The following is a 16,503-nucleotide window of genomic DNA, read 5'->3' as shown; positions in this document are numbered from 1 at the left end:
GTCTTTGCATGTCTATGGTTAGATGCCACAGGCAGCTACATTTAGTTACCTGACATGTTTTAAGTATAAGAAAATACTTTAGACTAAAGTTTTGTGTTGTTCCAGCATTAGTCAAATGGTCTGGCATAAGGTAGGTCAGGTTTCTTTTCCACTGACAGAGGATGCCTGAAGGATGGTTTGGGAGGTGCCTTTGTGAAGTTTCCCCTTAGCCATGGTATCCTTCAGTATATTAAGGATACCTTATAAATAGTTCAATAAGATGAATAATTTCTTGTGCCGGAATATCATAAATGTTTAATCCATTGCTGAACTTGGAATCAATAGATCAGTCACTCACCCTAACCTGAGCTTTGTTCAGCATAAAGATTAACAAATAAAAGTGATGTACTAAAAAATCATTTTAATCTTCAAGTTCCTTTTCTGGCAAGTAATATATTATTGAAATAATCTTCCTGATTCTCCTTCTAATCATTCCCAATGAATACCTCTCAAATCTCTCTATTCCTGTCATGTTACACCCATATTCTCTCTGCTAAAATGAGGATAAAGAGATCTCATCTAGACAAGGTCTGTTCATTGAGTTCTTGTGAAGTCCTGTGTGTCTTGCACTGCTAAGCCCAGGTGACTAAAGATAGGCCCATAGTCAGTTTCTTCTTTTGCACTGCACTTACGCAGAGAGCATGAGGTACAGGGCCACGGTGATCTTTTCACTATGTTACACCTAGTTTGCACAGAATAATTGATCAGCAGACTGCAGCAACAGTGAAGTTAAGTCTCCACATGGGTGCATCTGAGTGCAAGTATGTATTTGCTTTATGCTTCTCTTAAAGGGTCTGATGGGTAACTGAACATATGGATACACTATGAAGATGTTGTGTTTATTCACTGTAAACTACTTGTTATTCACAGCTGCTTTTCACTTTATAGCAGATTCATGAGCGTGATAGGCCCACATTTCTTTAACACCTAGATGCTAAGAAACAGGCTTATAGCAGCTACTCACAAAAACACATTTGAATACTGCTCTCCTCAGTGCTCCTCAGCACCAAGAAATTTACCACAATTTATGCATGGAGCTGCCAGTCATTTATCCTGAATATTAAACACAGAGGAGTAGAAGGGCACTAAAGTCTAAAGGCCAGGGGCATTTTTGATTTGTACAGTGTCCTAATCAAGGCCTTAATTGCTGAAATTTAGGTCAGTCAGAAACCCCAGAAGTCTACCTCCCTCCCAAAATAACCGTGATTCTGGAAACCATAACTAGGATCATCCTTAACCGTATTCAGTGCCTTCTTATTTGGGTATTAGAGCTCCCCAGTAAATGGTTTTATTCCAGAACATATCTAACTCATCTAAGTCCTTTAAAAGGTGTTTCAGTTGTTGTTTTGTTAATTTTGCTCTGATTTGCCACAATAAATAGGAAGTTTGGACTTCCATGGGCATCACCGAGTTGGTCTGAGTTAGAACTTTTCAGCAGCAGCAAAGCTGGTTCTGTTGGCCTCTGGGATCACATTAGTTCATCTGCAATATGTATGCTTAGCCTTTTCTCAATGGTAAGAAATAACCAAATATTAATTATATCACTAAAAATACAGTTCTGAACACAGGAAATTCTGAAGATCCGTGTTCTAGTGCCCCCAGCCCAGCTCACCCTTCCCAGTGGAAGATGACTCTCACAGCATCTCACATGCCAGCAGCAAGGCACCCCTTCCGCTCATCTGGAAAACAGAATTGGGAGACACTACTGGTGGTCTCTAGGCGGAAGTGCTGACTCTCTCCATGAGTAGAGGTTCTCTCTTTCTTCAAGGAGTTTGGAAACCCTCCATACCACCACCACACATGTGCCCAGTCTCTGTTCTTTGCCCTGCTCAGCAGCCAGGATGACTGATCTCCTGGCACTTTAGTCCTGTTCCTCTGTCCTCACTGTAACCACCAAGCACATACAAAATCTAATTTTACACATCTGTAAATCAAAGGCATTAAAAATTTTTTCTACCACTGTTTCAGGGCAGAAAACAGTAATCCTAGAACAACTACCATGGAGGCAGCACTTTCACACATAGTGTAGGATCCAACGGGGTGTGCTGAGGGAAGTGTGTCTGCAGAGCTGTGTATCATTTCCACACCAGTTCTCTGTGAACTGGGGTAAGTCGCTATATAGCATGTAGATTTCACTCAGGATGAAATTGGAAGAGGCTGTATTCATTCCAGCAAGACTGAAATTCCTGTGTTTAATTATAAAACAGATAAACATAGTATAGGATAATTAACATATATTAACACAAAAATGTACAACCCAAAACTCTCCCCTGATAGTTCATTATCAGCAAACAGTCCTCAATTACATAAAACAAAGTCTGGCCCAACAACAACAACAAAAATAAAACAGATTAAAAAAATCTCCATGTAGAAGCTATGCAAACATCAATCCCTTCAGGCTAAAATGATGCAGTTGTACTGTACTTTACAATGAGGCTGAGCTGCTGTCGAGCTTACCTTGCATGACTCATGGTGAATCATGAACGAAATCATGTATTAGAGAAAGAGATGCCGCCCACACCGAGCAGTGTGTTGAGTTGCTCCCACCCTACTGCAACCCACTCCAAGGAAAACATTTGTTCACATTTGGCACTGCAATTATTCTGTTAACACAGTTACTTAGGTTATTTCTGAATGTTTCTAATAGGGAAGCTTTTCAGTTTGTTAATACTGAGGTATAATTAACAGTCGGGAACATCAGGTCAAACCTAATCCCTAGCCATCTCAGAGAAATTCCCCATCTGTAGCATGGGGGAGGGGAGAAGATAGTATTATATGATACAATTAATTAAAAAATAATTCTAACGAGATAAAATTAAAGCATCGTTATCAAGAAGAAAGCAGTAGCAAACAGGAAATCAGAGTTCATAAGCTAAAGCATATATCCAGATATTGAAAGAGCTTTATCATAAAAACATCCACAACTCAGTGATTCCATTGAGAATTAAGTCTGTCTCAGAATTAGTAAATTTGTAAAATTGTGAAGGATTTGAACTCTGTAAAATAATCCCGTTCACTAAAGCGTGGCATTGATAATTCATTAAAACAGCCAGCAGTCATTTTCACTCTGCTGCAAAACTCCTGAGCACCAGAGGACAGCAGAGACAAAGCCATGGGAAAAGCTACAGAAAACGCTGTAGCTCCAGATGGCAGCTTTCCCTGAACAGCATCAGTAGGTAGAGAGAAGCAAACAAATTACCCTCTTGGGCTATAGCATTCCCAAAGCATTCAGATCATATTCAACTACTTTTTTTCCCCAAAAAAAAACCCAATCCATGATACAGATCAAAGGATCACTTTGATTTTGTGGAGTTTAGGTAATGATATCTTCTGTGGAGGTTGTGTAAATTCTGCTACTGTAGTTATATTCAGTAAGTCTCATAACCATAAGAACTCTTCTCCTCTGCTTAACAGCCACTTTTTCTTCTTCCTTCTTTATAAAAGTCTTGATGGACTTTCAAGGTGTTTTACATGCTCTGTGAGAACCAACAGGAGGTACCTTTAAATTTTTAATACATCATGTTTTATCTGTATTTATGGAAATTAAAAACCTTCAGCCATTAAAGCTAATGGAAATAGGTTAACTTTGTCAAAGCAGGCTATAGTTTTTGCAACAGTCCCAGCAGGTTGGTTGCAGTGCAGTATACTTCTGTCCTGAATCTTTGTTGTATTTTATTGAAAATGTGTGTTGTCAGATTCAAGAATATAAAGGTCCACATGGAAAGTAATAATACCAGAGGAAAAACTAACTGCATTAATGAAATTAACGAGAAGGAGTCATATGGGACCAAGCACAGTCCTAATAATGTTACAAATATCTACACTGACTGAAAAAATTTATTACTACCAATTACTATTTCACAAGAAAAAGACGTATATGAATAGCTCCACATGAGGCTAGAAAAAGGAAGAAAAGGGTAAATTGTGATTCTTTCTTTTAAATATGTGAGAAGTGCATCACCATTTCCTGCAGGGCTCTAGAACTTGATCAGATAGCTCACCTGAAGCCAATTAGTAAAGTATGTGCTGAACATCCTGTTGAATCAGAGAGCACAGAAGGACCTCCACAGAGGCAAGAAAGATCCTTTTATAGAAAGACATAATGTCTGGCATCTAATCGTTCCCGTAGTTTTCCACTGTTTAAGTTGTAGATGAGGACAATGATCTGAAGCAAACTTTCATGGATGGTGAAAGTTTGCTTCAGTTAACATAAAAGCACAAGAATGCTTTCACCTACTTGGAGAAAAGCATTATAGAAGCATTTAAACAAAAGTGTCATCATGCAATCCCTGCATACTTAGATATGTCTCAATTCTTGCAAATATTTCATGTACAGAGGGCTACATTCCTGAGGTGCATCCACAAACTGAATAGTAAGAACTTGCAAAGGGCACAGTGAGCTAAAATCCAGCCTTAGTCTATTGTTATTAAATAATTGCTTCAGAATGAACACTTATTAGGTCACATTACACTTCAAATACAAAGGAATACCTTTTAAGCCCTAATTTCAGTGATTGTAGTTTAGTCCTTCTACTTCTCTGCAACTGATAATGAAAATCAACAGTAAACAAATAAAACATCACCTTCTTTTGACTGTTAGGTTTGCACTCATAGATGAGGACTTCTTACATGTGTGTTTCTGGAGTTCAGCATAGCTCCTCAGTGGGTCTGAATTGCAATGGTAACAGTGACATCAAGCTTAGCAAAGGCAGTGCATGAGCAGTCTGGAACTTCACTATGGAAGAAGCTACAATCATGTACATGGGTATTTCGATTCAAGGCCTTTCTGCTGCAGTGAGATCTACTAGTCAGTCCTCTGACATCCATGTAAGCTTCACTGTGGGATCATGGCCTGGGGCAGGTCCAGTGATCCGACGTAAAAAGTGCAACTGTCTTCTTTGTTTCTCGTTCAGCAACTGCCAACTCGTCTTTTCCCCTGCTGTTCCCTCTCAGTCTCAGCCTTATGAACTTCTCTTTGTTTAAAACCAAAACTTATGTGCTCTCTGTCTGCATCTGTTTATTGTAAAGAAGTACACCAAAAAGCTGTTGTCAGGTTAAAGTGTTTCTGTCTGTACAGAAAAAGGAGAAATATTCTCGACATCTTATTTTTTGTTCACTAGTCAGGAATTTCACTCTCAAACTGAGGGTTGAGGCTAAAGCTGTAGCTTTCCATTTTCAAAGTATTAAGCAGAAGCCTTCCTGCAGAAAAAGATAATCTGAAAGCAAAGCATTTTACACCTAGCTGTGGTCACCTGGTTTTATCTAAAGATCAAGAGCAGTTTCCTGTTGACATTTCAAAAAATAGTGTAATTTTTCTTTCACAAAGAAAGAAACACAAATGTATCCTTTCTTGTAGGCAATGCTGGGACGAGGTAATGGAGAGTCCTCAAGGAAGAAAGAGGATGAGGAAGTTCAGAGCAGGCACAGAATGATCCCCATTGGAAGAAAGATTTATGAGTTCTACAATGCTCCCATCGTGAAGTTTTGGTTTTACACCGTAAGAAATCTTTCCTGTTATATTATTAATGTCTATAGAAATACTGAAATTGGGCTGAAGTAATTTAAGGTGTTTCATTGAAGTCTACATTTATATATATTGGAGGACTTACCCATATATAGTTTAATAGAAATATTTGGTGGAATTCTGCTAGCACTTGCAAACCTTTCTAAGACTTTTAAAAATCATCATTTTGTTCAGGAAGTTAATAGCTAAAATTGGAATGATTGTGTATGCTTTTCTTTAAATAAAATGGTAAACAGAAGTTTGCTGTAGTGCTCCCAAGGAATTCCATATAGGAGAATTCAAAATAGGATTGCTTCCAATAGTGAGCCCAGGCAGAGGCTGGTCTGAATCAGAATTTGAATTATATAATAATTGATAAAAAAAAGAGATAGAGCACTTCTTTCCTTGGAATATTTTGATTTTTTTCTGTTTTGACCAGTCTGCAGTGTCTCTCAGAGAAAATGTGCATGTAGGTACCCACAAGATATCAAAGACATGAGTGACAGCTAGTGTACATTTTTCAGGGACAAGTTAGGTTAAATCAGTATATTCCGCCTGTGTTAGACCGAAATGAACGTTGCAGAAGGAGCAGAAAAAAGATTATATCGTATTTAGACTACAGTTAAACAGTACCAAAAACTTCACAGGGTTTTCTCACAGCTAAATTAATAACTGCTGTATTAAAGTTACTATGTGGATAAAAAGATTTTTGACAGTTAGTCTTCAAGATTAGATATTAATTATTCATTATCAAGCTGGAAGCAGGGATTAGAAAGTCTGCCTTAAAGTTCTCTTCTATATCAGGTGCTATCTGATATTTTCATTCAAATCTTGGATGATGGAGTAGAGATTAGTTATTATTTTAGTTATTATTTAGTTATTATTAGTTATTTTGCAAATTGCACTAGAATGTAGAAGAATAAGACTACAAAGATCACAAAGTAATCCTTTAAGTCTTCTTGCCTGGAATATTCCATACCAGTTCAGTTTCTGTATCATATGACAAGTGTGGACTGGTTTGAAGGACACAAAAAGGATGAATGTTTCAAGAGGTTTGTAAAGCTTGATTTAGGGGGAGAGATTAAGGAAGTGTGAATGTTTTCTCTGTTAAAAAAAAAAAAGATCTGCAGAAGGAAAGTAACAGTTTTTAAATATGTGTAAGTACCTCCAAGTCCTTGCTGAATAGGACAAAAAATAACACCCAGATAGTTCTAGGTAAGAAGTTAGGAAACAGTTTCTAACTGGTCCAAGAAGTACTGTCATGAACTGTGTGAGAACATGCTAGATTTTGCATTATTAATGATTTCTAAGCTATCTTATCAAGATATATGTCCATTATGTTACACTGGAATTAATCCTGCCTCAGCCCAATGGAATTGGCTAGATGATTTCAGGTGGGTTTTCCTCAGTTATATTTTCCATCATTCTGCTGAAAGCCCAGCAAATCACAAAGAATGGATCCTCCTGCAAGTGACTTCTCATAAGAAAAATTGCCTTGCAGACACTGGGATAAACTCACATCGGTTGAGTCTTAGATGCGGTGGACACCATAGACTAGCAAACAGTTTAATAATTTGGAGTAATTTACTGCTCAGCTCTGTGGCCAGTGAACAGGAATCAAGTCCACAAGTCCAGAAACTACTAATCAGCTACCTAGTCTCATTATCAATTGCAGTGTGTATTATGCACAAACAGAAAATTCTTTACACTGCAAATGGAAAGAAGCATCCTAGCTTTCCCTGTTAGTTCAATTTTGAAATGGGAGACAGAAATCAATATTGCATTTCCATTTAGACTTGTTCCTACAGTTTTATGTCCCGAGGCAGGTCTCAATCAAGGTCATTTATTAAAACTGTATCTTGGAAACACTGAACTTGGAGAGCAAGTTAAGGTGGATTCTGGCTGCCGTGCTTGACCTGTTGTGTATATTGAGAACTCCTGGAAACTAAAAGCAAAAGAAGTTTCAGAGAAGGGTTAAAATTGCACAGCCTATCGCAATTTTACAAATACACAGGCACAAATATTATTCATGTATTTCAAAAGAAATCATTCAAATTTTACATTCCACATTACAAAATGCATGTAAAAGGTCCAATGGCTATTGTATACCACTTAAAACAATTTGATTATTCTGCCTCTAATTTGATTATTTACCTACCTCTATTACTATATAGCTGTATTCACTTTCATTCTTCAATTACACAAGAGTGAATTAAATGAGATATTTGAATATGTAACATTTGGCTCAGCAGACACTAGACAACTTTTTCTCAAAAAAAGTCCCAAAACAAACCAAAAAAAAAAAAAAAAAACCCAAAACAAAAAAAAAAAAAAAAAAACCACAAACCAAAACCCAACACAAACAAACCAACAGACAACCCCCCACCAACTTTAGCCTTTCTCTCTAGACACACAGCAGTTTCAAAAGTCAACTATTCTGTTGCATTGGAAACTATGACACATACGTTACATCTCACAGATTGCTTGAGCAGAAGAGGATGATCTTCCCCTACTGTTGCCTAATATCAAAAGACAGAAGCTCTTGCAACAGTGTTAAAATAATAAAATAAAAAGCAGACTTTTACTGGAAGCTTACAGGTGTCCAGGTGGTCATGTGCACACGTGGCATCAGATTTCTATGACTTTTGTAAGTTTCACAAATTAGCATAACTAACAAATATTGTCCAATTCGAAGAGTGGTTGTTCACATAATTTTCCCTGGGTACTGCCCCGCTGGAGTTCATCCAGAGCTTCTTTGCCCCATTTGATATTGTGTGTCCTCAGATTCTCAATGCCCTTGTCAGGCTTCTTCTTCTTCTTAAGAATAAGACTAAAACAGTATTTCAGGAATGTGTTAGAAGGTTAACTTATTATGCAGAAATCTAAGAGAAAGGGTAGTAAAAATACTAGGAGCTATATAACTATGTAATAGTAGTCTACAAAGCTATGAATATATGAAAAATACATAAAAAGCAAAATCTTTAGGCATAACTACTACTAGCATTAACTGAGAGATTAGCAGGAAGTAAGAAGGCAGGTTTCTACCTCTTCTGAAGAGGAAAGCTGCTGAGGAATTGAGCCCCTAGTAAGAGTCATCTTCTAAACATCAAAGGAGCTTTGCCCTAAGTTTTGCATTTTGGGACCACTTCAGTTTATGATCATTTAATTATTGCAATCAATCAGAAAAGAGGAGGGTGATCTCCTTGAAGCATTAACCTGTTGGTACAATTTCCATGTTTGTCCTCTACCACAGTGAGTATTCCAGTATTTTCTGTAGAATGGGAGTGCATCCATAGATGGGCTGGGTGTGATCCAGCCGTGCAGCTCCTTAGCAGGCACTCCTTTCCTTAGTTTCTTCAGGTACTGCCCTCAACCGTGACAATGGCAGCTCCTAGCTCTTTGTCAAGCCAGGTAAAAGCAAGGAAAAACAGGGTTCAGCTACTTCTGTAGTAGCACTTTTAAAGAATCCTGAGTACCAGCATGAACAGCTACACTGAGGTTTGACCACAGTGTAGCTGTGGAAGTGTCAGTGTAGCCTCCTGGAAGGAAAGAGCAAGTTAGAAGTCTGGGGAGGGAGAAAGAGGGTGTCACTCCCGATATGAAGAGCTTGTTTCTTGGGTTAAAGTGGAGACGTTTCAGAATAATTTTACTCACAAATCAAGATTCTTTTCTCTTTTGTCAAGTAAAAATATTTTGCAGTTTTGAGTACGTTTGAATTGACATAAAGAAACCTGCCAAAACCAAAGCCAAAAATTGCCAGCATTTCAAAAGAAAACCAGGAAGAAGCAAACCTAGTTCCAGTTAGATTCTTGCAGTTTCTGTCCCCTTTGTAACCTCAGTGTCCTTATTCTTCTGCCATACTGACTGCAAGTGCTCACCAAAGGCTGCTGAAGTAGATCAAAGTAGATTTCCTGATAATTAGGAATCAATAAGGTCTGAAAGGAGGAGTTAAGTAACAGTATCACCCCGCTTTTTGCTCTGTGTTAGAAGGTGTTATTTCCACTAGGGAGGTGGGTATCCAGTTCTGCCTGTCAAGAGGTTCTGCTAACTCTGGTGTCACCCTACGTGTTGGCCTACATCAACACTGCTCTCCATTTCCTGTAGGAGTGGCAAGGGAAGACCAGCCTCCAGACCTGAGCATTGCAATCCATCATCCCTCACAAACTGAAAGACAAATGAGTTCATTTCCTCCTCTGTTTTATGCAGGCAAGAAGTCGTGCTTCAGCTATCTGGTTCCTCTGTACTGATAGATGCGGCCAATAGAAAGAATTCTCTAAAGTGTCCTCAACTGGCAGCTGGAACAAAAGCCAGAACTCTGTGGCTTTTACACAGAGTAGGAGTGACGTTCTCTAACAAATACAATAGGACTATAAACTCTATTCTGTGATGTGCAGAACAATGAAATAATCCTACCCAAAAGTCTCAAGGCCCTCTGTGGTTGTTTCAGCTTACATGTGATCCCATGTACACAATAGCTGTAGCACACAGTTGAGAGAAAAAACTGAATTCAAATATAGATGTATGTAATACAGCTTTCCGTCACAATGACTAAATGTTCATGCACAGAACTGAGTCATCTTTTCTATGACTTATATTTAGCCTTAAGATGTATTTTTTTTGTAGGGCAGCTGTTTGAAAGGCCAAGTAGACAGGCAGGTGGATTCTGGCTTCCGCAAACCCCAGCCACACCCCTGCTGCTGCCCATGCTCCAGAGTGACACTTGAGTTTTTCTGAGCTTTATGAACTTGATGATGCAATTTGCCTGACTTGTCTTCTTTTGACAGACCATTTAATTACATTCAGCATGCAGAAAAAAAAAAGGAAAAAGAAACTAAAAACTTAATCTACACTTTCTTCTGGATCAAAAACTAAGCTGGAAGGTGAATATATTAGGAAGGAAAATAAAAATATTCCCACTAAAAAATTTGCAAAAAATATAAGGCAAATGAATGCATGGCTATGCCTGGCTCCTTGGTGCAGCAGTGTGAGTAGGAGTAGCAGTGTTTTGGGGAGGAAACATCCTATAGGTTAGGTCAGTACTACATTGGGTAGGAAAACCTCTAATAAAGCCTAAAATCCTCTGTACTCGGAATGTCACTCAGCCCAGGTTAGGTGAACAGGTGAAAAAAATACAAAGGAGGGGTGTTAGAGGACTAAAGACTTTTAGAAGCAGATGAGGGAGAAATCTTCATGTAGGTTACTTAATTGGGTAGTTGACACAGTGGTATTAGAATTGCCATCACTGTGGGATCATCCAAGGAAACTGCATTAATAAAAGTTTTTTTGAGGAGACAGATATAGCTGGAAATATGTGCATGTGTTTTGCAGATTCCGTACAGTACGCCATCTAATGTGAGCTTTTTCAGACAAGCCAGGACAGTCTTACTGTTCTTTTGTCTGTGAAACTCTGGTTACAGTAGAATCAGGAATATCAAATCATATCCAAGAAACTATCTCAATTTTATTGATACTGATTTTTTTCTTTACAGCTGGCCTACATAGGCTACTTGATGCTGTTCAACTACATCGTGTTGGTGAAGATGGATCGCTGGCCATCTATTCAGGAGTGGATTGTCATCTCATACATTTTCACTCTGGGAATAGAGAAGATGAGAGAGGTAAAGTCACCCCAACCAAGAAAGACAGAATAAAAAAGGAATAAGTGTGGAGTTTGGTTGGTTTTTTTCATTTTAATATCTGATTTTATTATTTTTCTCAGGCTACATTTTTATGAATGAGCTTACAAAATTGCCCTTTTTTTTTTCAGAAAGGCGGATGGATTGTTAAAATAAAAAAGCAGTAAAAAGATCTATCTTCTTTAATTTTAAAATGAACAATTCCTTTCTTCTTCTTTCTTCTTCTTCTTCTTCTTCTTCTTCTTCTTCCTCCTCTTCTTTTTTCTTTTTCTTTCTTTCTTTCTTTTTTCTTTTCTTTTCTTTTCTTCTTTTCTTTTCTTTTCTTTTCTTTTCTTTTCTTTTCTTTTCTTTTCTTTTCTTTTCTTTTCTTTTCTTTTCTTTCTACTTTATTTTTCTCTCTCTTTCTCTCTTTCTTTCTCTCTTTCTCTCTTTCTCTTTCTCTGTTTCTTTCTTTCCTTCTTTCCTTGTTTCCTTCTTTCCTTCTTCTTCTTCTCCCATAAAATTTCTGTGTCCAAATTTCAGTGTGATGCTCATTAAATAGCATTCACAAGTACGGGGTGATCTTCTAGCAAGTCTTAAAGGTCAGCTAAATTCCTTGAAATGTGGCTTTTGAAAATTTTTATTAATTTGTCAAGCAATAGTGTACATCTCCTAAGGGTGCAACAGCAGACACAGAGCAGAGACAGAGAATTTAAGGTAGCACTCAGTCTGAAAAGAGAGCAAAGTGGCTCTGTTAACCCTGCCTCTTGTGGGCTCTCCCACTTGCAGCTAATGCTGTCCCCTTTCACGAGCCAAATGTGCATTTATTCCACAGTGACACCAGAGGCCCAATTCAGCCCTAATGTGAGTGAATGCGAGTCCCATTGACCACAGCTGAAATAGCACATTTGTACCCCTGGGCTGAATCTGTTACCAGTTGAGTTTGTACATTCTGAAGCCAGCGCTCTGGAGGACTAGACTTGGTCATTTGTTACACATTTTAATACAATTTTTTTTAAAGCTTCTTTAGATGTAAATTTTTTTGTAAAAAAAGTCTTTCTATATTTTACCCTCTGTTCCAAGGCTCTAAGTAGGGTTAATAAATTTGAAAAACAGAAATACATACATATATTTCTTCTGATTTCATGAGAATTTTAGACTGAGCGATCACTTTGTCCTTTAAAGTATCTTGCACATAGATAAATGTTAAGAATGGTTGAAATGGAAGATTTCTGGAAAAAAAAGCCCAGAGAGTACCTGAGATATTTGTATGATAGGGGTCTATCAGCTTTGCTTTTGGCCTGTGTGGCATCTGTCTGTTTACTATAGATTTCTTCAAGTTGAAATTAAGACAGCTCAGCTCCTTTCTTCTCAATTTCCTCTGTCCTTCAGATCCTCATGTCAGAGCCTGGGAAACTGCTGCAAAAAGTCAAAGTTTGGCTCCAGGAGTACTGGAATGTTACCGACCTCATAGCTATCCTGCTGTTCTCTGTTGGGATGGTTCTCCGCCTGCAAGACCTGCCTCTCCGGAGTGACGGGCGCGTGATCTACTGCGTCAACATCATCTACTGGTACATCCGGCTGCTGGACATCTTTGGCGTGAACAAGTACTTGGGGCCCTACGTCATGATGATCGGGAAAATGGTGAGAGCAGTTGGCAAACCCCTTCTGTGTTTGACTGTGTGTTCTGGGCTCAGTGTCCATAGCCAATGACATTGCTGCAGAGTTACCTGGATTTTTTTACACATCAGTGTTTTCATGCAAGCTAGAAATCAGTGCCTTCTTGAATCAAAACCTCCAGAATTGAGGCCCCCCAGAACTGAGGATTAGATTCTTCCTGTTCTATTAGACGATGTATTGTTTGTCTTTCTCTGAGATCACTCTTCAACAGCAGAGCCACCCTACACCCCTCTGTGCCTCATTTGCAGAAAGTACAAAGGAGATTTGGTAATTATAAAGGAAGGTGGTTTGTTAATGTTTAAAAAAAAATTGTTCAGATGTTTAGTACCCTGAGCCTCTCTAATAATCGTGGTGTGTTCACTATATGGTTATAACTATAATGGTTATGATTAAGACTGACCCTTCTGTAGTTTGATCCATATCCACATGCTCCTCCATCTCTTAAGTCCAGGTGTGTCCTTGTGACATGAGAAATCAGTTTGTATAAGTGTGCCCTCACCACATCAGTTGTACACACCGTAGCAGGAATATGAATAGCTTGTGTAATAGTAAATGCATGCAGGAGTAATCAAGAGTCATTTGCTTCCACATGCATAACTTTTGATTTTTCAGTTTTTAATTTTTATGTTTCAATAGAAATGTTGCAATTAAGCATCTTTTTGCTTGAGTTAAAGAAAACGGCTGAATTTACAGATGCCTATGCACACATCCCTAATATTTGGATACCTGCACACACAGCTAATACACGTGTTCATGTTTCACGTGCAGTTATCCAGTTTTTCTTGTGTAAATCATGTCTGTTTCATGCATTTTGGGGTTTGAGAGCTGAGGTTTTCCAGATAGATTAAAACCCCTTGAAGCTGGCTTTAAGTAAAAGAAAGTAAACTGAATATTAACTCTTCTAAATGGAATACTACTGCTGTTTGCTATGTGACAATAATCAGCAGGTCCAAAGAGGCTGACTGTTGTAATTGTCTTACAATGGCCCTTAAAGAAAAATTCATCCATCCTCACCATCATAAGAAAAGGGGACATATATGAGTGCATGGACTAAAATATCTCCTTGATATTACATTAGTCACAACAGGCTCAGTGAGCAGGTATAAAACTGAAATGCAAAATATACATCCAGTTACACTCCCTACCCAACAGGTGACCAGAGAACTGTTGTCTTATCCCCTCAATTTGCCAGATTTCTACTGCAAGCCCACAGTGGTGGGTTTGACAAAGAAAGAACAGGTTAGTGAAAAAAAAAAGAGAGAGGGAGAGAGAGATTGAGGGAAACCATGAGAGAATGAGATAGTTGAGTTGTTATGTCCTGAAAAAAAGATTTTGGAGTGTCCTTCCTTCAAGAAAGCCTGTAGGTTGTTGACATGAGGTTTTGCAGAGCTCCAGAGTAAAAATACTCAACAGTTGGAGGTTGTTGAAAAAAAACCAGCAGGACCAGAGAAGAGAATACAGATCAAAGGGAAAACACTGTCTTAGCAGGTTTCTTTCCTGCTGCATTTGGACTATCTTTCCACCAGTGGATCTGGTGGTCACTGGGGGGCTTACACAATACACATTGTGTAAAACTTCTGAAAAAACATCTACCTTTCTACTCTGCTTTATTTTTCAGAGCTACATGCACTAAAAGTTTCAGTGCTAACAGAGGCAGTGTGAGCAACAGTTCAATAATAGAGTGGCCACAAATAACAAACTTCTAGTAGTCAGTGTTACAGGTGGCTTTCTGTCTCTACTTTTTGTGGAAAACAAATGCAGGAAAATCACTAGCCTCTGTAGGCTCAGCACCTGCATTAAAAGGTGTTGAATTTAGCTGCCAAATTGTTCTGAAGCCCTGGGTGACTGTTAAAGGAGGCAAATTATTCTGTTTTATGCCTTCCTGTTACTTGGTTTTCATAGTTTGCCCAACTTTCCACACACTTAAGCCACTCTGACACATCCCTTTTGCCCACCATGCAGTGCACAACCAGTTTGAGTTACACACATCAGCCTCTCACATCTATTTTCTGACCAGCTTACTCTCTTGTTCAATGTCCAACTCATGCACTCCCTGGTAGCTGCACCTGCTGGCTCCAGGCTGCTCCATGGGCTCTCATGTATAATTTTGTTTAAATCATGTCTCTCTACCTCCTAGTGTTCTGTCTTCCAAGTGGTGTTGAAAGTTCAGTTCAGCACTGTGCAGGACATCGACAGAGTAAGCACATCACAACTACTGAGATCCTCAACAGAGGATCAGGCATATTTAATGCCTGAGACTTTTTCTTGAGCTTCTATCATAAGTTTTAGACTCAGGAGGAAAAGGATGACTTTTTCTCTCTTTCCAGTGTTGATGAACTTTCTCTTCACCTGCCTCTACTCTGCAGTCAACAAAACAGATGTAATAAGTTTTACCTCTGGCCACTCCGAACAAATATGCAAGTGAAATTAAGCAAGGGGCAGGAATGGGTTCAAGTGGTTTAAAAGCAATAGGCTAAAGCAAAGATGAAGATACAAGGAGGAAACTGAATGGCCAAGCTTATTATTATCTACTGATTTCAGTAACAGAATATGCTTGTGCTTTTCTGATTTCTGCCCAGTGATAGATTTAATTTCCTTCTATTCAGGAATGAAATGAAATTACTGTGGAATGTCAGGAGAGTCAGAGGTATATCATTTCCTTTAATGTGTGGAAATATCTACATTTTCTTAGCCTTTCTGCAAATACAGAAGTTGAAATACAGCCAACTTCTTCATAAAATTGTACCAAAAAAAATACTGTGTTTTATCACTTTTTTACACAGGCGACTGATGAATTCTTCAGAATGATTGAAATGGCCATTGCCCTGCTAAAATATCAAGTGTAATTTGACACCACAGGCCAAAGGACCTGATACAATGCTCGTTAAAGTCAGTGGAAACTTGCCCATATATTTCATTGTATTTCAGACAAGTTACTGAGTTTAGAAGATACCCAACTGAAGGAGGGAAAAGCTAATATGCGTCTTGAATAGAGAACAGCACTGAAAATTTTATTTCTTGCAAAATGAGGTCAAACCTGTGGGCTTCCTGGTCAAAAACCCTTGAAACATTTAAGAAATTGCCTTAACTTGCCTCAAAATGCTCATTATATTTACTTGTTTGTGTGACATTTTAAAAGAGTTATTACATTACATCATATCAAGTTATGTATTGCTATCTGAAACAAAGTTTGATTAGACAAGAAAGGAGGAATCAGGTTTCACCTTATGCTTTGTTCCCTGAAAGCAGTAAGAACTAAATATGCTTATGCAGTTTTCCCATTTCAGGATGCTTTCTGAAGTACAATAATCTGGAATTTGTCTTCATGAAGGGATATTTTTTTGAGAAATTAATGCCCTGAATTAAATAGGAATGTTGATGATTGACTTTGCTGGGTTTTAATTATTTAAAACATTTCTTTTCCTCTCTTGTGTCCCCAAGGTTTTTTCTTTCTTTATTGCATTTTTTATGGACCTCAAGACTTCTGTATTCTCCTGCTTTTTTTTTCACTTGTCCTCGGTTCCTTCTTTCCACCTTCCTGATTCTCTCTTACCTGACCCCTGCTCTGCTGGTGCCTTTCTCCTACAGCTTCTCTCTCTAAACATGAGCATACCTTTTCCTCTTTGCTACCTGTAACAGTCTTTCCTCTGTTACATATTTCCCCAG

The 16,503-nt window shown here is 38.3% G+C and overlaps 1 protein-coding gene across 2 annotated transcripts in view; it reads left to right on the top strand.

Moving 5' to 3' along the window:
* The window catches only part of TRPM3 (transient receptor potential cation channel subfamily M member 3), a 142,940-nt gene that overhangs the window by 96,618 nt on the left and 29,819 nt on the right, over positions 1-16,503 (top strand). For both annotated transcript variants that reach the window (XM_017736449.1, XM_008635367.2), the window contains 3 exons: positions 5,396-5,536; positions 11,032-11,160; positions 12,550-12,801. In XM_017736449.1, coding sequence (XP_017591938.1) covers positions 5,396-5,536; positions 11,032-11,160; positions 12,550-12,801 — 522 coding nt within the window. The remainder of the gene's footprint in view (positions 1-5,395; positions 5,537-11,031; positions 11,161-12,549; positions 12,802-16,503) is intronic.

This window comes from Corvus brachyrhynchos, unplaced genomic scaffold (genome assembly GCF_000691975.1).
Source record: "Corvus brachyrhynchos isolate BGI_N302 unplaced genomic scaffold, ASM69197v1 scaffold716, whole genome shotgun sequence".
Lineage (NCBI taxonomy): Eukaryota > Metazoa > Chordata > Aves > Passeriformes > Corvidae > Corvus > Corvus brachyrhynchos.
Note: the sequence above shows the minus strand (reverse complement) of the source record. Positions and strands in the feature narration are given on the sequence as shown.